The sequence below is a fragment of the Sesamum indicum genome, linkage group LG16 (assembly GCF_000512975.1).
Source record: "Sesamum indicum cultivar Zhongzhi No. 13 linkage group LG16, S_indicum_v1.0, whole genome shotgun sequence".
NCBI lineage: Eukaryota > Viridiplantae > Streptophyta > Magnoliopsida > Lamiales > Pedaliaceae > Sesamum > Sesamum indicum.
This window is the reverse complement of record NC_026160.1, coordinates 2,950,738-2,974,299: the sequence shown is the minus strand read 5'-3', so window position 1 is coordinate 2,974,299 and position 23,562 is coordinate 2,950,738. Positions and strand designations below refer to the sequence as shown.

General features: G+C 35.3%; 1 protein-coding gene across 2 annotated transcripts; it reads left to right on the top strand.

Moving 5' to 3' along the window:
• On the top strand, positions 932-11,274 carry LOC105178647 (salicylate carboxymethyltransferase). Of its 2 annotated transcripts, XM_020699412.1 has the most exons (5): positions 932-1,122; positions 1,206-1,616; positions 2,803-3,057; positions 4,542-4,635; positions 10,653-11,274. In XM_020699412.1, the coding sequence occupies exons 1-5, from the start codon at positions 1,048-1,050 to the stop codon at positions 10,886-10,888; spliced, it is 1,071 nt and encodes a 356-aa protein (XP_020555071.1). In that variant the 5' UTR covers positions 932-1,047; the 3' UTR covers positions 10,889-11,274. The 2 variants fall into 2 exon arrangements, with proteins under 2 accessions (XP_020555071.1, XP_011100460.1); XM_011102158.2 differs by lacking the exon at positions 4,542-4,635 and having other exon boundaries at positions 938-1,122.

The window sequence follows — 23,562 nt, the reverse complement described above, 5'->3', positions numbered from 1 at the left end:
TGCACCAGGATACAATATTTCACCAATTCCATTTCCATCATTTAGTGCATATCGTGACAATGTAGAGTCTAGTTCTGCAACAACATCAAGTCGGTTCGGTGGTGATGAAAATGAGGCACAAAATGAGCCAATGCAAAATATGATCGAGGGAATAAGAAGATATCGACATCAATGGCACAGACGCAATTGTGGAACAGATGGACATTTGAAATTGTATACTTTATTTTATTTTTTACAATTGTACAAAAAAATATACACTATTATATTTGTACATTTAATTGTATTTTTTTAAATTAATATAATTTTAATATTATGATTATTTAGATTTTAATATGCTGTTAAAATTAATTTTATATAAATAATTTATAACAAAAATTAATTAAATAAAATTAAAAAAAATTATGTGAAATCACGACTTGGTATCGTGATTTGTAATCATGACACTGAGTCGCGATTTTGATCACTGAGTTGCGTTGCGATTCAAAATTGCGACTTGGCGAGTTTTTAAAAAAAAAAATAATTTTTAATCGAGTCTAACCGCAACTCGTAATAATAATATTATAATATTTAAAAAAAATTATATTAATGTATTTTTTTTATTTTGTAATAAAATATAATTAACCCAGAGCACCTCTTTGGTGTCTATCTTTTTTCTAATTTTTAATTTGTTTTTTAAAATTGTTTTATCTAATTTCCTCCCATTCTCTGAATATTTTTTGATAGTTACTTCTTTCTTTTTTTATGAATCTTTTTGATATAATCTTTTTATAATTTTAATATTAATATTATTTTGTATATACTTTAAAAAAAATAAAATTTTAATCTTAAATAGTATTATATATAATTTTCACGAACATAGGGTGTACCACAAATTAATTACTAGTTATATATTAGATCTCTTAGGGTGTACCACAAATTAATTACTAGTTATATATTAGCTCTCTTCTTTGTCTTTCTTTTTCTTGTCTATAGGGCGTGAGAAGCAAAGTCTATAAAAGTGGAAGTAACACAGATCCGAAACACACAGACACACACACACAAATAACAATGGAAGTAACGCAAATTCTTCACATGAACGGAGGTCTGGGGGAGACCAGTTATGCCAACAACTCTTTAATTGCAGTATATATTCACTCTCTCTCTCTCTCTCTCTCTTTGTATGTATATATATATATATATATATTAATGTTAATGGAACTTGGCAGAGAAAGGTGATATCCATGTCAACACAAATGATAGAAGAATCCGTAACTGAACTATACAAGAGCATGGTACCCAAGACTATGTGCATAGCAGATTTGGGCAGTTCCGCCGGACCAAACACTTTGTTTGCGGCGTCGGAGGTTGTGAGAACTGTCGGGAAACTTCGCCAGAAACTGGAGCACCGGGCTGCCCTGGATTTCCAAATATACTTGAACGATTTGCCTGGAAATGATTTCAACTCGCTTTTCAGGGTTTTCCTGCCCAGGTTTCAGTCGGAACTAAGGCGGGAAATGCCGCCTGGATCCGGACAATGCTTCGTGTATGGAGCTCCAGGGTCATTTTACGGCAGGCTTTTTGCTGCTAAAAGTCTCCATTTTGTTCATTCTTCTACCAGTCTAATGTGGCTGTCCAAGGTAAACCAAAATTTTCAACCAAAATCCCATTTATTAATTATGTGCTATTCCTGAAACACATTGCAAAAGATTAGTGAGTAGCTAGAAAAATAGAAAGGAGAGTAAACTCATTAGGAATTAGCAATGAATTCAGTCGATAATAAGAACTTTAAATTTTTTTTGCTTCAAAATTAATATTAGAAATGAGATACAATCATAAAGGAACTTTAATATTGTAAAATTTTGTAATTGCCCTTGGCTAAAATATTAAAAAGAACCAACCCCCAATGTTTTACTGGCAAATACTTTTGTTAGTAAACTTTCTAGCAAATCAATAACGAAAAAATTCGGTGTTGGTTTGGGTCGGACATATAGTCCACCCAAGTAGTCTAGATCGGATGTTTGCAACCTAAATAGAAAAAAGCTCTTTAGGCTTTTTGGGTTGTCCTCGACGAAGGCCTTCAATGCTTGAGTCAGTTTGAGAGTTCGTGAGATTTAAAGGCAAACTTATGGGTATTTATAAGATTAGATGTTCGTATTTATATAGATTATGTGTCACCATCCCAAAATTTCAAGTATGTACAAGGCCATCGAACGGTTCTGATTTGGGGTGCCAAGTTCGATACGACCCAACCCGCAAGTAGAACATGCGGATCTTGAACCTTAGTGGGTATTTTACTTTCTAGTATTTTAATCTTGTTAGCATTAGGATAGATATATCCCATTAGATGTCAAAATCAGCTACGAACTAATTACTAAGTAATAATTTTCTTGTTAAATTCATTGGCAATATAATTACCAACAAATTTCACTCTATAAATAGGTTCTTCCATTTTATTTCATTAATTGAACTTGAGCTTATAAAAATGTTAAATCTTATTTTATAAATAAACTTTTAAAGTATTTGAATAAAATAAGATGATTGAGCTTATAAAATATTAGTAATAGCAATTTTATAAATAATATCATCAAAATTAAATGAATTTGTTAAAATTATGTAAAAGTAGGTCTGGAGCTTCTAATTTTTTTTAAAAAATGAGCTTACAAGTACATATTGTGGAATTTCATTCTCTAAAAGTTTTGTCGAATACATTTTAATATTTTATAAACTCTTAAACATATTGTGAAATCTATTTAAAATCTCATAAACATACCAAAACACTCTCTTATTTTGGACATAATCACCTCTATGAGTGTGTACTAGCAGGTCCCGGCAGGGGTGGGGCTGAATAAAGAAAACATTTGCGTGTCAAGTACAAGTCCTAAAACTGTGATCAATGCCTACTATAAGCAATTCCAGGGAGACTTTTCGACATTTCTGAGATGTCGTTCCGAGGAAGTGGTGGGTGGTGGGAGAATGGTGCTGTCTATGTTGGGAAGGAAGAGTGAAGAGGCTTCCAGCCAAGACGGCTGCTACATTTGGGAGCTCTTAGCCATGGCAATAAAAGAAATGGTGTCCCAGGTATGTAATATTTATAAAACACAAAATACTCTTTTAGTTCCAAAAAATCATGTGCATTGTTGTTTTGAGACTAAAAGAAGAATGACGTCCATTTAATGTTAACTTATTATTTTGTATGTAATGTATGAAATAATAAATATCTTATAAATATTTTATTTTAAATGGTATTTATAAAAGTTAGAATATATAGGGTGTGCCACAATTACTAGTATTAAGAATTGAAATGGAATAAAATAGAAAGAACAACATATATTGTGTCATAAGATATTAATATTAGTTATTTAAATTAACCGGAACTTTATATTAATTATAATTTCTTTACTCAGTTAATTTATTACTTATATTATATTCTTTAATCTAGTATGTCTTTTGTTTGTAAGACAAAAGGAAAAATGCATTTATATTCCACAAGTTAGTTTTGGTTTTTTTATTATTGAATTCACTACATTACTTCCCATAATTTTGAGCACAGTAATTATAAACATGCAAAAAAAAATTCAATGAAAAAAATTAAAAAGAAAACGCATAAATTAAACTTTTGATCCCTATACTTTGGGTCAATATTAGTTGGGTCCCTAAATTTCTTGAGGCATGATTTTAGTCCCTAATTTTTACAAATTGTTAGGATTTTGGTCCCCTAATTTGTTTTGAGGCAATACTGCAATTTTCATCCTACATATGTAAAGGGTTGGCAAATTTGGTCCTCTAACTTTTGCGGTGGCAATTTCAGTCTTATATCTTTCAAATGTTCGTAATTTTGGTCCTTCCACCCAATTTATGACCATTTTTCCTTTCAGCGAAAAACTAACCTAGTCCACTACATGCTCCAAGTTAGGCCCAACATACTTCTGAAATAAATTAAGCCCTCATAAATTCATACCTTGGTCTAATCGTTTTGTTCTCTGTATTTCAAGTCCTCGATTTTATGGACTTCCTTCAACCACACTGCCACAGTAGATGGTTCGTAGGATCTTGGCTCCTTCAGCAACGAACAATACAGTCCTATTTTCTTTCGTTAGAGGAGACAACTATTTAGCCCTTCATATGATAGATTGACTTGTTAGGAAAACCCCCATAAACTAAGAGATTTGAAAATACAAAGACTTGATACTCGAAATATTATGCTTTGAAAAGTTGAAGAAGTTTGTTCTTATAATCCCCATGTGCTTCATTGCTTACTTATTTATACGCGTCAGGGGATTTCAAACCCGGACTCCAAGCTTATTTTTTTTATAACGTCACTATGTTCATCATTGTCGCATCCTTTCCAGCTGTTGGTCATAATGGCTTGTCGGCCATGTGATTCCTAGTTGGCTTTCCTGCTTTGTTGACTGTTGCTCTTTGTTGTTTTCTGCCGACAGTCTTATTCTTGATTTTTTGTATTCTCCAATTTTTACATCGCTTTGTAGAAATTCCATACTTTTTCCTTGTCCTGGTTTGGTTTTGGATTTCTTTTGTGTGATACGAATTTTTGTTTCGAACAGGGGCTTCTCTTGTTTGTCACAGCAAGGGCATATATGGTTATGCCATTGCCCAGCATGCAGCATGTTGCACATTTTCATCCTCGTAACTTCAATTGTTGGTTGCTATTTTCCTAGATTAACATCCTCTTCTTCTCAAATAATGTTTTTGCAAACTCAGTGCTTTTTCCCGTCATAAAGTTTAACAAGAACAATCCATTCACCTTGTTTGAGAAAATTTTGAATAAACACTTGACTTTGTCCATCTCAATGAGACAGACTCATAATCCCCAAGCTCTTCTGGTAGAGATATCGTCTTTACTAATAGCTGATACCAGGGGAGCTTCTCTTGAGGCGGCTTTAATTTTGTTAATAGCTATCATGTCTAGTCTCTGCAACTTAATCAAATAGAAGGCTGGATGAGACCCCTTTCTACTATTTCTGGAGCTACTGATACGAATTTTAACTCCAAAATATCTCCTCACTTCAAGTGAGAGTTGTTTTGCCAAGAGTCATAGACTACCCCACTAATCCATTTCGGAAGAAATTTTCGGAAAACTTGGCGATATAGTATGAAGTGAAGCCAAGGCTCCAAAATCATACCATTCTCACACATCTTCTGATTCGGATCCCTTTGACATCTAGACTTTGTTGTATTTTCCGAATGTTTCGATGATGGTCTTGCTTGGATTTACTCCTCGCGGGAAATTATTTTTTTCCACATACTCTGGTATTTCCTGCCAAATAGAAGAAAAAGATATCAACTCGTTAGTATTAGCCCTAGAGGTGTTTGGCATCGACCTAAGGCTAATCTGTCGCTCTTTTACCTCAGAGGCGTTGGGTTGACTTGAATCATCATGAGTTTGAACTTCCTGTGATTCAATTAATGCCGTTTCACCAGAGTCTAGCAATGGCCTCGTGCAATCGGTACTTGAATCCGACTCTATAGGTTTAGAGCCCTGCACTCTAAGGGTATGTCTAGGGTCATGCTCCCTTAATTAATAAGTCATCCTCGAAGGTGATGCTTTTTGAATTAGTTGTCGTAGGTCATTCCATAGCGAGGTGAATGCTAACAAGGAACTCCTTATGGCGAATTGGACCATGTCCAGATCAACTCTTTAAATTTGTCCGGCAACTTGAGCATTTAGCGCTAGTTGTCCAAACTTGTTGTCAAACTCATCAAGATTTTCTTTAAGGTGCCTGAGCCTCAACATGATGGAATTTGCTTCAGATGCCTCCATCCATTTTCAGGAAATCTGCAAGAACATTCTCGTGAGATTTTATGACAATAATATCGACATTCAACTTGCCATCTGATAATACAAGCTTTCTCAATTTTAGATTCTAATTTATTTTTCAGGAAAGTTTTAACATTCGTATTATCAACTTTTAAATTGAATTCTTTAGCAAGTAAAAATAAAGGTCATTTCGTAAAAGTCTTCGAAACCGCAAAGAATTCCTTCTCGTTAATGTGCCAGACTTTGGCTTATTATTCTGAGAACTACCCTCCTGTAAATCTACAAAGTTCTTCCCCTGTGGTGGTGTTTTTTTATGTGGACTGTTGCCGTCTATAGTCATTGGCATCTGTGCAGACCACCAACCCGTCCTCTTTTTGTGGTATAACAAGCTTTGACAGGTTACTGCAAACCTGTTTCAGCTCATGAACCTTTGCGAATGTATTTCCTCCCATTTCCATTTTGAACTTTCTATTTCTTTCAAAAGTGGTTGGAAATCCTTTCTGTATCTTGTAAGATCTTTAATAAAAATGCCTGCAAAATTAACAACTCCCAAGAAGCTTTGCAAATGCTTACTCTCCTTGAATACGTATGGAAAATTGTGGATTTTGTCCACAATAAGATCTTGTATCTCAATTCCTGCTTCGGCAATAAGAACTCCTAAAAATTTAATTTTATTCACAGCAATAGTAGCTTTCTTCTGAAAAAGAACTAAACTTTGTTTATGGCATGCATCAAAAAATATTTCAAGATGTTTAATATAATCTTTCTTATTGTAGATGCAATTAATATGTTGTAAATGTAGACAAACATGAATTCAAAATAATCTTAAAAAAGATTATCCATTTTTCTTTGAAATATTTAGGGTGCATTAGCTAAATCCGTTCTAGATATATTGTCCCTATGGTGTGGAGAATGTGGTAAATTTTTTTGATTCACTCTCCATTTTAATTTGATAAAAATCAAATTTGCAATCGAATTTAAAAAACACTTTTGCACTTTTAATGCAATCAATTAAGTGCTATCTAATAGGAATGTAATTACCATCAAATTTTAATATTTTATAAATACTTTGATAGTTAATTACCAACCTGGGTTTACTTCTCTTTATCTCACCATGGTTTCTCACCAGGAATCCAGGGCTACTGTAGGTAGAGAATCCAGGTTCGATGAGTCCAAAATCGATATGCTCTTTGATAAGTACTTTCGTCTTCTCTTTATCTGTTCTTTTGTCAATATTTGTATGACTTGGCCTTTATTTGGACCACCATGATCTCCGTCTGAAAGAGGTTCTTCTGGAACTCCTTGGGTAGGAGTCACTTCTTTGCTTCTTCCTCTTCCTTAGCTCACTTGATTCTCCTATAATAGTAAGAAAATCATTGTTATCACAACAAAGAGGGGTTTGTTTGATCTTACCTCTTAATCTCTTCATGTTTTTCTGGATAGATGTTTGATAACACCAATCCTTCAGTTTATCTTTAAGGAGAGACATCCTTCTTGCAACTAAATCTAGCTGTCCTTCATGCACTGTGTTTGATTGGATAACATTTCCCTCTATGGACTGCATATCTTTGCAAAGAATATTAGAGCTGCTACTTTTGTTGCTACTCCACTCTGGAAAAAATACTTGTGAAACCAATAGATATATTCATCTACTATGCAAATACTCCTTAATTCAAGGCTAAATAGAGCTAGTGCATATTCTCTAGCCTTTTCTACTCTACTTCCTTTGAAGTAACCATTTCTAGTAAAGTGTATGTTGATAAGTCTTCCTAGCCAATCTGTTATCATGGTTTTTGAATCTCCCGCACGAATGCTGATTTTGGTATCTTCTAGGGTATTATCCCATCTGATCTTCACAGAACCCTTAAAACTTATCTCCACTAGTTTATGAAGTTTTCTTTGTCGAGTTGTAAAGTAACTGTTGCTATCTTTATTGCTGCAACCCATTCATTTAACAATTTCACGGTATTTCGAGAATCGATAACATCCAGGTTAAGTATAGTGTCGTATGGATGCAAGGGCTAGAGCATGGTTCTCACCCAAGGTGTAATTTCAGCATCTTCTTGGATTTCTTCCTGGATTTTCTTTTAGCCTGGTCCCCGCGAATGTTGGGGTGGGATTGGTGTGGAAATCCAAACTCTCTCTCATTGGATGATCTAGTGGAGGATCATTAGAACATGTACTTCCCTCCGGCGATGGTAGTGTTGGAGTGATTTCATTAGTTTGGATATTGACCAAGTCTTGAATCTCGAGTTTGGAAAAGAATCTCACCAATTCTTATAAATCTGATAGATCTGCTCTTGTTACCTCCATTACTTTATAGATCTGATGGATGCGATGATCAGATCTTCTCTGGTCTTTGGCTTTGGAATCTCTTCTTATGCAGAAGAGGTACTGTTCCAAGGGCGTCCCTGATTTGCTCTTATATGGATTTAAATATCTCAGGGCTCTCCCTTTGATTTCTCTTTAGATATGCAATTTCTGACTTCAGATATGTATGATCCTTGTGTAGATCGGGAAGGATCTCGTCCACCTTTTGGCTCAAAGTTTCTATTTTTATAAGTATATGAATTAACCTATGTCCATAGTCTTCAACTCTCTTTTGAATTTCTCTTAGATCTTGTGAAATTTTTGAGGTATCTGGCTCGACTTCTTCCCAATCAACTCCTTAATCATAATTTGTAGAACTGTATTAGTGAAAGAAATTACCCGTTCCTTTTCTCCTTGTGGGTAAGCTACCATGGACTTCGATTAAGTGTATGGTTTTCACCATATTTTCTGGTAGCACCTTCTGGATCTCATGAATTCTCCACCATTTTCTTATTTCTCCTTAGTAAGAGGTTCATGATCTGGCTTTATGGCCTTCTTTAGAATTCCAAGGACGAAATTCTTTTTCTGTTTTTCCAAGATCTTAAAATATTCCTGATTGTTACCCAAACCTTCATTCTGTGTTTGGAGATAATCTTCTCCGTTTTCTAGAATTTCCATAAAGAAATTGCATCGTTGATCTTTCAGATTTTGAAAGTATTCTCTATTGTAACACGAACTTTCATTCGCTTTCATTCTCTTAAAGAGTCCCTCCGTTAGTGGAAAAATATCTAAATGTAAATAAATATTTCTTCACCTAGGCTCTGATACCATTCTAGCAGGGGCATGGGCAAGTAAATGCATTAGAATGCTAAATAATTGAAAATGGACTAAAATGCTCATTTTAAAGCTAAGAAAGAGTAAAATTGTCCAAAAATCGGCCAGATTCGTGCGGAGGACTGAAATCACGACTTTTTTTTGAAACTTATATGACTAAAATTGCTAATAATAATGTTACAGGATCAATAAGCCACTCCCCTTAGTTACAGGACTAATTTTGCAATTTTCCCTTTTTTTTAGGCACGGTTATGGTCAATTATCTTTAAAAATTGTCATGATTTTGGTCCACTCGATTCCCTATTTAACATTCTTAAATTCAATTTTAACGGTCAGACCAAAATCGTAATAATTTGTAAAAATTAAGGACCAAGATCATGTCTCGCAAAATTTAGGGACCAAAATCAGTTTAAACCTTAGGTATAGTGACTAACAGTATCATTTACCCAAATAGACCCTCTATCGTTAAAAACATATACATAAAAACAAAAGATCCCTCGTGGGAGGAGGCATTTTGCTTCTGTTTTTTCTTCAAGAAGAGTTTCTTTGATATTCTTTCATAGTTTGTTCACGGGGTATTCCAAATCTTAAATTTTACGGACTTTCTCCAATTACATTATTCGGGAATATCGAGGACTTGGAATACCCTAAAACAAAGCTGTCAAACAAAGGTATGTATTTATGGAGGCTTAATTTTATTTCAAAAGCATATTGGGGCTAATCATGAGCATAGAAAAAAAATTATTGGACTATATATTTTCTTTGAAATGAGAAATTGCTCATTAATTAGACCTAAGGACCAAAACTGTTAACATTTTAAAAGTTGAAAGACTAAAATAGAATTTCAACATATTTAAGGATTGAAAATGAATTATTGACAATATATGAGGACCAAAACTGTAATTATCCCTAGTTAACCCTATGTAAAATTCTAAACGTTAAAAAAATTCAGTGAAAAAATTAAAAACAAAAAGGATAAACTTTACTTTTGATCCGTATACTTCGGTTTCTAAACTTTTCTAGGCATGATTTTAGTCCACAATTTTTAAATTAAGATTTTGATCCCCTTAATTTTTAAGGTAGGATTATGGTCCATAATCTTTAAAATTGTTATGATTTTGGTCAATCCTATTCCCTCCTTAAGATTGATCTTTAAATTCAATTTTAACAATTGGACAAATATTGTAAAAATTTGTAAACATTAGGGGACCAAGATCATATCTGAAAATATTTAGACACCAAAATCAATTTTGGCCTAAAGTTTAAGGACTACAAATATTATTTACACAAAAGATCCTCGATCATTATAAACATATATCTAGAAGCAAAAGATCCCTCGAGGGAGGAGGGGTTTTGCTTCTTGTTTTCCTTCCCGAGGAGTTTCTTTGATATATTTTTATAGTTTTTTTTTTAAAAAAATGCAAATAACTTTTTGTAATATTATAAATGAGCAAATTATCTCTTATAAAAAAAATTAGAAATTTACCTCCGTGTTTTTTGAATTGCAATAATCTATCTCCATATATTTTTTAAAACGGGGCAATTTACTTCCTTGAATTGGGAGGTAAATTACTTCATTTAAAAAGATACAAAAACACAAATTGGACATTGCATTAAACCTTTTTTTTTAATATTTATATGTTTAGAAGATGGAAATTACATTAAACCCCTAATATAAAAATAGACAAAATTAATATTGAAACTAGAAGGAAGCGTATAGCTTAAAAGCATCCATATAAATGTACATGTGCAGGGGCTAATAGAAGAAAACAAGCTACACACATTCCACATCCCTTATTTCACACCTTCGCCAGCGGAAGTCGCAGCAGAGGTCGAAAAGGAAGGCTCCTTCGCCCTCAACGCCGTCGAGGTCTCGGAAATCAGTTGGGCTGCATGCAGCAACTCTCCGTTACATTCCGAGAATGCGTGGCATATGGCCAGTTGCCTGAGGTCCGTAGCGGAGCCCTTGTTGGTCGAGCAATTTGGTGAAGTCTTGATTGATGAACTGTTCGAGAATTACAGGAAGATACTTTCTCATCGCATGTCTGTAGAAGATAACAAATTTGTCAATGTTAGTGTTTCCATGACGAGACGAGACTAATCACTAGCCCAAGAACTAAACTTGCTGGCCGAATGTTCACTACAAATGAAAACAAAGAAAGATTGGCGACAAAAAAAAGAAAAAATAAGTGAGGATTTGGGGAAAATAGCAGTTTTAGTTCCATAAGTTAATTATGCTCATATCACTTTTGGTCCCATTCATTACGACATTAGCACTTTTAGTCTGATAACTTACCAAAATTAGCACTTTTGATCCTCCTGCATTTCTCCATCTACAATTTAACGATGTAGTTTACATGCCTATGAGTGCTTTTCGGAAAAATTGGCCTTTTTTTAAGAGTGTAAATTGGCCATTTTTTTAATAGTACCATATAAGTGTTTCATTTGGCCTACTTGACTCACTTGTGGAAGACATAATTCTTTGCCTTGCTTCTACTTGCTTCAATTTATAGAAATATGGGAAGGATATGATCCAATTTTCATGAGAGAAGAGAGAAACTGCTTTTCGCCTCAAATGCAGTTATATTTTTCACCAAAAATGGTCCGAAATTAGGAAAAAGATGAATTTTTTCTCCAGCAAAAAATACTTAACGATCACATGCTGGGCACGTTCGCTACACCATTAATTCTAGATAAAAAAGTGAATGAGGACCAAAAGTGCTAATTTTTGTAATTTATGGGACTAAAAGTGCTATTCCTGTAATGAATGAGACCAAAAGTGAAATGGGCCTAACTTATGGGACAAAAAAATATTATTTCCTCAAGGATTCTACTATCGGCACCAATTATATACATTTAGTGACATGATATTCTTATTTTGTCGCAATATTGAATTTATTAGTTTTAAAGGTGATTATTACGTTGTAAAAGTTGTTATTACACTATAAAAAATACGGGATTTATAAATGTTGGTTAAGAACGGTCACGCGGCCGCTCCAATTGGAATGATTTTTGTAATCATTTTGGAACGGATAACATTTGCGAATGTCCTGCGATTGATGAATTGAATTTTGGTAATTTGTGTCAATGGAAAGTTACAAAGGCCGTTCCAAAAGCATTTCAAATGATGGTGTTCATAGAGGCGTTACAAATTTCAAACTATTACATGTTGAAACGCCTTTGGCACGGCTCTTGATTTGTAACCGCCATAGGACTTTCATAAAAAACGTCCCAAGAATTGTGTCAAAAGCCGTTACAGATTTGTAGTGTGACATGTTCGTAATAAAAGTGGCTACGAAATGGAGGCTGTGAAGATTAACAACGGTATTTGGGACAACCTTGTTCGCAGCGTAATGGCCACGGATATATGAAAGGGTTCGTTCCATGTCTCGTGTGAAACACCGTTAAAAGTTTGTAAACCACCAGGCTGTTTCTAAAATCATCTCAATTGGTACGACTTTTCTTCATAAGCAATTTTTAATTACAAAGGCCGCTCCAATAATGACTTAGTATAAATGCTATATTTTATTAGCTATATTTTTTATCGCCCCAAAAGCCATTCCCATACCTATTTCAAATAATGGAGCATCTAATTGTTCACTTGCCATATAAAGTGCGCGTGGGAAGGCCCGTGTAATACAGGTGGATGTACCCATTTGGAGGTAAGCACACGAGTTATACTAGTATTTTGAAGTAGTTCTCGTGTCATATATATTTCTCAAATAAATATTCGTTTATTATATTTCTTCGAGACTTAAAAATGAAGGTGAAAAATAAAAAACAAGTTGAGGCGTCAATTGCAGAGGCTTACCTTATAGAAGAAATCGATCTATTCACTTCTCAATACTTTGAGCCGCAGATTCTTTGCAAACTGACGGGCCCCGTAGAAATGACGACCTTTGTATGAGCGACAGTCATATCCAACTGTCTATTTTCAACTATCCTGGTCGAGCAAGTTGTGCTTCAAAAAAGAGGTGGTTTAGCGTATCATAGCGTCACATAATTGAGACGTATATCTTGTGCAATTATGAAGTTCTCACGCCATACTACGAGTAAGAGTGAATATACAAACAATTTATTCACATTCTTATTTTAGACTTTTTAACCTATGTGTTGATCTTTATTGTTTTGTCTTTTTTGGCCAACGGGTCCTTTTTGAATGAACTCTATGAACACCACCACTCGGAGGACCCCCAATATTGGGGAGTTAGTTGCTACTCAATTCACGGATTGGTTTAAATGTCGTGTAAGTTGTCCCTTTTGAATTATGCCCCAACTGTCAGTCGTCAATGTAATTTTAGGTAAATTTAGACCTTAATGTAATTTTACACAAAATTTGGGCCTAAATACAATAATAAGAAAAATAATACATTTTAGGAACAAACATGGTCATTAATGTAAAATTAGGTAAAATTTGGACCTAAATGCAATTTCTAGAAGAATTATGTATTAGATGGAAAAGAGTGGACCTTAATATAGTTTTAGGTGAAATTTGGACCTTAATGCAATTTTAAGCAAAATTTGGACCTAAATACGATAACAAGAAAAATTATGCATTTTAGGAAAAAATTGATAATTAATGTAATAATAGGCAAACTTTGGACCTAAATGCAATTTCTAGGAGAATTATGTATCAGACGGAAAAAGATTGAACCTTAATGCAATTAGTAGAAAATATTTAGACCTTTATCAATAAATGCAATTTTTAGGAAATTAATTAATGGACCTTATATAATTAATGCCAGTTTTAGAAAAATAATGGAATTTAATAAATTTTTTATAAATATTTTACGGAAAAATTAGGACTTTTATACAATTTTAGGATAAATTTTGACTTTAATGAAAATTGTAGGAATTTTTTAAAAAAATATAATTTTATCAATAATAAAATACTATTATGTGTTTTTAATGTTAATAATTTTTTAACTTTTAAATAATGATGATTGGTGCTTCACCACACCCGGGATGAGGTAGTGGCTGGGGGGGGGGCCACGGGCGCTAGTGGCTGGGCTGTGGTCGCGCCCACGGTCGTGGTCCTCCCAGCCCTCTCCTGGTTGAGTCAGCAAATGCCCCTCCAGCTGCTACATCCTCGGATGGAGTGTGCCGGGTTCCGCAGATACCTGCAAACTCACCCGCATTGGCATCAGATTCGGTGGGCCAATAGTACACAAGCCTGAGCGAGGCCGTGGGATGCACTACCGCCACCAATGCCACTACTTCCCCCAGTGACCCACAAGCATTTCATCAGCCTTCGAGATGCAAGGTACGTAGAAGAATTTAGTCAATTAATTTAATTTTTTTAATTTTTGAATTAATTTTAATTTAATTATTATTTTAAGGTCCGACCGCAAATTTCACATGACAATCAATGTTGTAGTTAAAGAGCATTATCTGCATCCCTGGGCCAACATATCGCAGATCTCACAGGAGCACCAACTATTTTGGTTCCAAAAATTGAAGGTAATAAAATATTATTTTAATTTTAAGTAATATTTATATTTTTTTATTTGTCAAATTTTCAGATGTGGTGCTACTAAGACTGCGATGATGAGTCGAGATTCAAACTCGTCAAGTCACAGCAGGGAAGGTCCTGTGGAAGCGGTTTGCTGATGCCCAGAAGCAGTTGGCCCGACCGCTGTGGCTGCCGAGAAGATCTAGCGCTAGCTCCTGGAGTTCTGGTCGAGTCCAAAAATCCAGGCGTAGTCAGCACAAAGTAAGGTCAGATGGAGGTGTTTGAGAAGGTTTACAACAAATTTTTTCAATCCCGTATTATGGTCGAGCTTAACTTATCACTCTACGTTCAAACTAATTTAGTCAAAAGTTTAATTCGAAGTTGTCATTAAAAAATGAAGATGAAAAATTCTGACAAAATTTTTGAAAATACCAAGACGTTAAATAAACTACGTACGAAATTTAAGAATTTTAGGTGATAAGTAAATCTAATCGATGGATTTATAAAAAAAATTATAAATTAAATAATTTTAAGTTAATGAATATTTAAAAAGATTTAGAGCATTAAATTTTATTCATTAAATTTTAGAGCATTAAGTTAATGGTATTTTAGGATTTAAATCGTACCATATCCTAAATACTTACTTAAATGGGTATGAAATCAAATATGAATCTAATATAAAAATAATGAGCCTAAATCTAATATTAACTAGTATAATGGATCTGAATCTAGGTAATGTCGGTATCTTAGGCTGTGGTAAGATGCATGGATCGATTATTAATTAGCTATCAAAAACGAAAAAAATATAATGCATTAATGATTAGAGCAAATTCGATCTACGTGCATAATTTAAATTTTTACTATTTTTTTTTACTCCAATGAAAATGAAGAAGAAGAATAAGATAAATAAATGATCAAAACTAATGAAGTGAATTAACTTTATGTGCTTATGATCTCTAGAAAATTATTAATAAAACTAATTAATTAAGAAATATATTAATTCTAAAAAAAATAAAAATAATCAAGAGTATTGTATAATTCATATTTCTCTAATCATGATTGTTACTTTAGGAGTCCTCCCTTTCGATCAAGAGAATTAGTATTGAAGCATATTCGATTCATCCTTATAATTTAATTTGAAATGTGCATAATATTGAAACATACTCGATACACGTAATTTAAATTTAGTATGTATAGTATTGAAGCACATTGAATGTGTGTATATATTTAAATTTTTATTATATTTATTTAATTAAATAAGAAGATAAAATGAATATAACTAATCGAAACTAATAAAATGAATTGACATTAAATATGCATGAAAAGAGTACTATAGAATAATAACTTTAAATAGGACTTGCTGCAGCAACAAAGTCACAAACATGGAAAATGATGGATCACATAAGGAAAGATTGACCTAATCAACTGGCAGACAACTTGTAGCATATAAGATTAAGGAATAATTGCACATAGACCTCTTTTGAATAAATGAAAGTATATTTTCATCTAAAAAGGTTTATGTACACCACTTCTGAAAATTCTTTTTTTACATATGACATCATCTCCTTTGGGAAAGGACAAAAAATTGCGAATACTGACAGAAAAATTACAATTTTTTTTTGTTTTGTTCTTCATTTATAAGATTTCTATATATATTTTTGTATTTATAAAGCGATAAATATAACATATATGTGGAATGATTTCAGCATCATTATATTTTTTTTTGTAGAGTACAAAATTATTACATGAGATTGTTAAATGAAGGGTAAAATTGAAAATTATGTAATTTTTGCTAATTTCAGCACTTTTTGTCAAAACTCTAACAAAAAAGGGTAAGGTATAAATAGCGAATTTTCAAAGAGAGTGTAAGTGTAATTTTAAACTTATTTGGGAAAAAATATAATTTACTATTTTTGGAGGGATTCAATTAACCTAACATTAACTGTTAATCTAACATTTGATAAATTTTTTAAGCTATCTGTAATGAATATGCTCTTGATTCATAAGAAATGTGTTGTATCCTGAAAATAAAAAGGTATCTGCAGGTAAGTGAAAGGGCTTCGTAGGTCTCAAGATCAACTGTTCGCAAGATTGAGGGTTGTCACTGAGTATGTACAAGACAACACATGTTAGAGACAAGCCGGAGGGAATTCTGGCGATAGCTCTCCGATTATTAAGTCAGTAAGAATCCCCAGAGATATATAGTGAGTATATGAGTTAGATAGAGTGTTGAACCTGGTTATGCAGGTAGAGAACCATACTTATATGTAAAGGTCATATGTTTACGATGTTATAAGATCTATTGAATCGTATTTTGATCTAACGGGTAGCCATGGATCATACCATGACGGTTGATAGAGACAGGAGTTGGTTTGGGGGACCAATACTATGCAGATAGAGTGTGCAGGAGGCTCTGGCAGAGCTTTTCTGACACTCTATCCTTTATCTTCAGAGATCTCTTATGACCTTCAGATACTTTTACTTCATAGGTCTTCTAAGGTCCTATTTTCTAATTCTTATACCTTCAATGATACTGCTTGCTCTGATCCCTATAGGTCTCGTCTCGAGTGATGAAGGTCTCAACAAGGGACATAGGAAATATTCCCATATCAGAAGTTCCCCCACTTACCAAGTGTGTGTATACTAAAGTTGGGTAAGTGGAGTCATGAGACCTTCAAACTTTTTATTTTCCAATCGTGTCTCTTAGCACAGTTCATCGCCTTGAGGTTTTTGGCGGTGAAATTTAAAATTTGGCAACTTTGTCATCTGCTACATACCTGAGTCCACTAGCCAATTATTTACCAACGGGTGCCTTTGTAGAGGGTTGCTTTTACACTGGGTCTCGTCCAATACGAATCATTGTGGGTCTTTCGATTTTTGCGGCCCTTCCTTTCCTTTAAATATTGAACTCTTTCTGGTTAAGGAAACCATTCATCATCCAAATCTTTTGCTCGTGAGAATTCAAAGATTTGCAATTCAGTGAAGCCAACCCTTTTTCCTTTCTTCTGATCAAGTTAATATTCATTTGCCCTTCTCTTTCAATTTTTAGGTCGTCCATTTACTGTGTCGCAGTCTAGTTCTTCAAGCGAGAGAACTATCACTAGTGCTCCTGTAGACTTATTTGGTCCTGATCCATTTAGGGATCCCCAGTATGAATTTCCTACCGTAAATTATCAAAACATAGATTTGTTCCTTGACGAATCTAAAGGATCTGACTATCTTTTCGTCTCCTTGTCATCCATTTTACCGGCGTAGATGTTGATCTTCTGCTTTCTAAACTTCATATACCTAATGGTTATAAAATTATCCAACCCGTGCTTGATGACCGTATACACCTTCCCCCTTTTGAGTGTAGGATCTTCCTCTTTGCTGATTTTGAGGCTGACCTTCGTTTACCTGTACATCCTTTGATCGAGGGAATTCTTAACTGTTCACATCTTTGCATAGCACAAACTTACTCTGAGTTCTTTTGGAACTATTTCTGCTTTTGTGATTTTGATGGCTCATCTAAGCATTGATCTTTCAGTTGACAATTTCTGCGCCCTTCACCAGTTGAACCTTAGCATAAGTGGGATAGTTTTTTCTATATGAATATTAAGAGGGGCAGAAGTTAGTGACCAATAATAAGAGATCATAATGACGGGAAAGGTTGTATTTTTCTATCTCCATCCTCCCCTAACAAACCCTGGGTTAGTCCAAACCAGTAGCGTTTGACCAAACCTCCTTTAGAACCTGTTGGGCCTATATCATTGGACGATACCTTCCTTATGGAAGGGATTCTCGAGTATGAGTATGATTATAAGATTATTATAATTGTGCAAGTTTTTTCTATCATTGGTTTATCTCCAGCTTCCTTTGATTTGGATGCCTCATACCTTGATATACTTCTTCTTTTGTTTTTCTGATGTTGGTTGGGTTTTCCCATTCTACATACTCACCTTTAGCTTACTTGTCTCCATCAAACATTGTGATAGCTTCCTGTAGTTTTCGGATGAGTGCTCGTCAACGCTTGCAAGCATCTTCTTCCCAGGGCCTTGCTCCATCGCACCCTATTGCTAAAGCCCCTGTTTCTTCAAGGGTACCATTTTCTTCGGTGGGTGTTTCTCATAGCCTAAATAATTCTGGTGATGTTGTCATCTTGTCTGATTCTTTTTTCACACCCCCGGTGCCTCAGTTGTTGTTACGAGCCCCATTGAAGCTGCCTCTGAAGGTGGGGAGAGAGTTCTCCTATTGTTGGTGTTTCTACCCGTCAGAAGAGATATTTAATAGGAGCGGATGATTCCGAGGATGATGACAATGATGGTGATAATGACTTTCCTCTTAGTTCTTAGGGAACCTTAATTTCTGAGCCGATAATCACTTCTCCAGCTAAGAAGGTTAGCAGGATCTCGAAAGGTGCTGCTGGAAAAGAAAAGACCAAGATTTCTCCCCATCTAGAACCCCAAATAATCACTGAATTGGAAGATAGCTTTGTCTTTGTCTCTATAGAGAAGTACGTGCCTATGAAAAGGCAACTGGAAATGATAAAAGGATTGCTCAAACAGATAAGGGAGACCTGGTTGGCTACGTAATCAGGAGAGGAATGATGTGATGTACTTGAAGGACCTGTTATATGAACGAAACACGAAGCTTGAAGCAGATCATAAAGCGCTTCTTGTTTCCAAATAGAAAGATTGCACAACATTTCGCAAGGCAAGCATCAATGAAGGTAAAAAGTTATTTTGCACCAGTGATGAATACAAGGAGGTGGTACAAAGTGCTCGTGCCTTCATGAAGTCCCTGGTGTTTGATCAACTGGTGGACATGAAGGTGTATGATGAGCTTGTGGTTGCCGGGGATAGGAGCATTAAGCAAATCAGATCTCTTGGTGGTTTCGTGGAAGGATTTTATACAAGCCTTATCAGCATCACTAAGGATGAGAACAACAAAGACTATTCAGACGTTCTTGCTAATGTAGAAGTTCCTTTTTCTTTCTATTCTTTGTTACCTTGCACTCCCCTAGATTCATTAAATGAAGAAGCAAGGGATCATCTTATTTCCAAAGTGACCGAGGAGGGATGGATCAAAATCGAAGCTACTACTCCTGAAGGTGCACCAATTGTGCCTTGTTCTGTGGAGCCTTTGATTGTCGAGGGTTATGACCCAGCACTCCGTGCTGATGTTCCAGTTCCAAATAACGTAAGTTCCGGTCTAAGCGCTAATCCTTCCCATCCAACTGTTGTGAATGTTGGACCTGTTTTTAAGGGTGGTGCTGACGTTGCTAAAATCTTGTTGAGAATATCAAGTGATTTGAATGTTGGGCGGGTGTGCCCTTTGAATATTTGGCCGATGATCTGACTATTTTTGAATGATGTTGGGTGTTTATTCGGTAATGTAGTGCCAATGTTGTTGAACTTGATTCGGATGTTATGAATTTCTTCATGGTGGACTTCCTTTCTTGCTTTGCTATATATCTGTATGCAGATGATGAATGACTGTGTGATATGAATTGGATTTGGTGAATGGAGTAACCTAGACGTTTTTCAACTCCATGATTTGCATGCCCTTACTAGACAACTGGCCGAATGGCTTTGAATGTTGTTGTTTGACAAAGTCTTAGTTAGACTTAACAAATAGAGGTCCTTTTCGGACTTATGCTTTCCAACTTTCAAGTTAAACGTCTCTCTAGGGTTAAGCCTTTTCAAACTTAGAAATATAGTGTCTGTTCAGACCTAAGCTCTCTCGGACTTAGTAATGAAGTGTCTATTCAGACTTAAACCTTTTCGAACGTAGTAGTGAAGGTCCTCTTCAGACACAAGCCTTTTTAGACTTAAAAAATAAGGGTGTCTATTCATACTTAAGCCCTTTCTGACTTAGAAATTAAATGTCTTTTCAGACCTAAGCCATTTAGGACTTAGTAATGAGGGTCTTCTCCGAACATGAGCCTTTTTCGCTTAGGATCAAGATGCCTCGTAATGTAATTAAAAATTTTTCATTCCAAGGATAACTTCATATCATACAGTTAAGCATAGAATTTTCTGAGATTCTGCACATTCCATGATCGTAGGAGATCTTTTTCTGACATTTCTTGAAGGCACTATACTCCATTTTTGGCTATTTCACGACTTTGAAAGGACCTTCCCAGTTTGGATCTAGTTTTCCAGCATGTTTGGAGGTTTCACACTTTTCCAAGACCAAGTTTCCCACATTGAAGGTTCTTAGTTTCACCTACTTGTTATAAAGTTTCTTCGCTAGTAGTTTATACTTCAGTATCTTTGCATAGAGCAGTTCCCTTTTCTTTGGCAGCAGTATCAAATTCATATCTCGTTGCTCTGCATTCTTTGCCTGACCGTACATCTTTAGAAGTGCATATTCTGCCCCGATTTCCACTAGAATTACTGATTTCGAACCATACACCAGGCAGAAAGGGGTTTTCACCTGTGGCGTTTCTGGCGATTGTGTGATACGCCTATAACATACTTGGTAACTCTTCTGCCCAGTTTCTTTTGAGACCTTCCAGGCGATTTTTTAAGTATTGCAATATGATTCTGTTTACTTCTTCCACTTGCCCATTTGCTTGTGGATTTGCCACCAAGGTGAATTTTTGTTGTATTTTCATCTCTCGGCACCAATCTTGTACCTTTTTTCCTTGGAATTGGGTACCATTGTCTGCGATTAGTACCCTTAGAATCCCAACTTTGCATACTATATTTTTTCTAGAGAAACTTCATCACTTTGTTTTCAGTTATCTTGGCTACAACTTCTACTTCTACCCTAATATCTCCTCGTTACGTTCAAAGCAAACACGACATTAGGCTTAGTGCATTGGACAACATACTGAATACTGCCTATGGCTGAAGCATAGGGGATGTCTGACGTCTGCTTAAGTTCCTTATCAATCTTGAGAGACTGCTTCTTGGATGACTTAATTACATTCCTCATCTCGAATCTCTTCAAGACCTTCTCAATGTACGAGGATTGGGCCAATCCTGATATCCCTTTAGATCTATCCTTGCAGATCTTGATGCCAAGGATGTACGAAGTTACACCAATACCCTTCATGAAAACTGAGTGGACAACCAAACTTTAATGTCTCCTACCATCTTGACATAATTTCCAATGATCAAGATGTTGTTCACACAAAGCCCAAGGTACGCAACTGAGCTCCCACTTATCTTCTTGTATATACAAGGATCAATTCGTTCTTGATGAAATCATAAGCCCGGATGACTTCATGAAAACGCATATTCCAGCTTCAGGAAGCTTGTTTGATGCCATAGGTGGCCTTTTGTGATGACAGACCTTCTGCTCTTCTCTAATAAAAGTGAAACATTCCGACTGATCCATGTAGATATTTTCCCCAATAAAATCATTAAGGAAGTTCGTTCACATCCATCTGCCATATTCATAGTCATACCATACTGCTATTGCAAGCTGTATCCAAATGGACTTGGCCATGGCTACGGGCGAGTAGGTTTCCTCAAAGTTGACCCCTAGTCGTTCACTATATCCTTTCATCACGAGTCTGACCTTGAAGGTAGTAATCTCCCCATTAGCTTGAAGCTTATATTGTAGACTCATTTACATCCAACAACTTAACGCCTTTACATAAGTGTACAAGGGTCCAAACCTGGTTTGAATCCATTGAGTCTATTCGGATTTCATGGCCTCAAACTACTTATTTGAGTCAGTGCCTGGCATCACTTCTCCATATATACTTAGATATTGTCCAATTGGATAGCTACGCGAAGAATCAATACCTATCAGGTGGTTGAGATATTCTGGCTGACCTACAGAGTGTTGGAACATTATTCGTGGGTACCATAGGTACAGACGATGTCACATTGTTCTGCTGAGGTGCGTCATTTGACTCTTCAAGGAGTACCTAATCTCCTTGGGCATCTGCCAGAAAACCCATTTCCAAGAACACTGTGTTTCTCAAGACAAACACCTTTTGCTTAGATAGATCATTGAAATAGTTTCCCCCAAGCTTTTTCGAACAACTGACAAACCTGCACAAACTAACCTTGAGTCCATTTTGTTTCTACTAGTCTCTTTACGTATGGGAGACTAACCCCCACTATCAAGTACTTGTAGGATGCAGGCTTGCCATGCCATATTTTATATGGCATCTAGGATACAGTCTTGGATAGTGACATGTTAAGCAACTTAGTTGTCATTTCAAAGGTGTATCCTCAGAAGGACAGGGGTAATCTGGTAAAACTCATCATGGATCTAACCATTTCCAGCAGGGTCCAATTCCTCATCCCAGACACGCCGTTCAGTTGTGGCGTTCCAGGAGGAGTTCATTGAGAGAGAATTTCATTCTTTTTTAAGTAATCAATGAATTCACCACTTAAATACTGTCCGCCTCTATCCCACCTAAGGGTCTTAATCGTTTGGCCAATTTGACATTCCACTTCATATCTAAACTCTTTAAACCTTCCAAAGGCCTCAAACTTGTACCTCATAAGGTAAACACAACCTTATCGTGATTGATCATCATTAAAGGTTATGAAGTATAAGTATCCTCCTCTGGCTGGAGTATTTAGTGGTCCACAAACTTCCGTATGGATCAAATCCAACAGACTACCGGCGAGCATGCTTTGTCTAACAAAAGACTTCTTGGTCATTTTTCCTTTCGTACAGGACTCGCAAAAGTTGGTAGGTTATCTAAATCATCTATCTCTAGACTTTTTGAGTCTACCAACTTTCTTATCCTATCTTAAGAGATGGCGTAGCCTCGCATGCCAGATTTGTACGTTATCACAATTATCCAATCTTCGCTTTTGTTGGGCAGTCAAAATCCAATTAGACTATTGGAGATGTAAAGATCATTTGTTAATCTACCATGCATATGAGAGACGTTATCTTTCGTCAAATAAAAAATGTCGTTATTGATCGTCAATACATAATCATTATTGTCGAAAATAGGAAAGGAAACAATATTCTTGATTAGGCTCGATATATAATAACAGTCTTTTAATTCAGTCCATACATGATTACTAATAACTAAGTTGACAGATCCCACAGCTTCAGCAGCAACGGCCTTGCCATCACCTGGCTTCAAGATCATCTCATCCTTAGTTTGTTTTGCTTTTTTTCGATACCCGCAAGTCTTTGCAGATGTGAGCTCCAAAATTGATATCCAATAACAAGAAGCAGAATTAGTTATCATATTCAATTCAATCACAAACATACCTTGATTATGGAGAAGTTCTGTACACTCACT

Bases quoted from the DNA above. Each gene is read 5' to 3' on its own strand.
- LOC105178647 (XM_011102158.2), top strand. From the start codon at position 1,048: ATGGAAGTAACGCAAATTCTTCACATGAACGGAGGTCTGGGGGAGACC. The intron at 1,123-1,205 runs GTATATATTCAC...GGAACTTGGCAG, and splicing joins CCAACAACTCTTTAATTGCA to AGAAAGGTGATATCCATGTC. The intron at 3,058-10,652 runs GTATGTAATATT...GTACATGTGCAG, and splicing joins TAAAAGAAATGGTGTCCCAG to GGGCTAATAGAAGAAAACAA.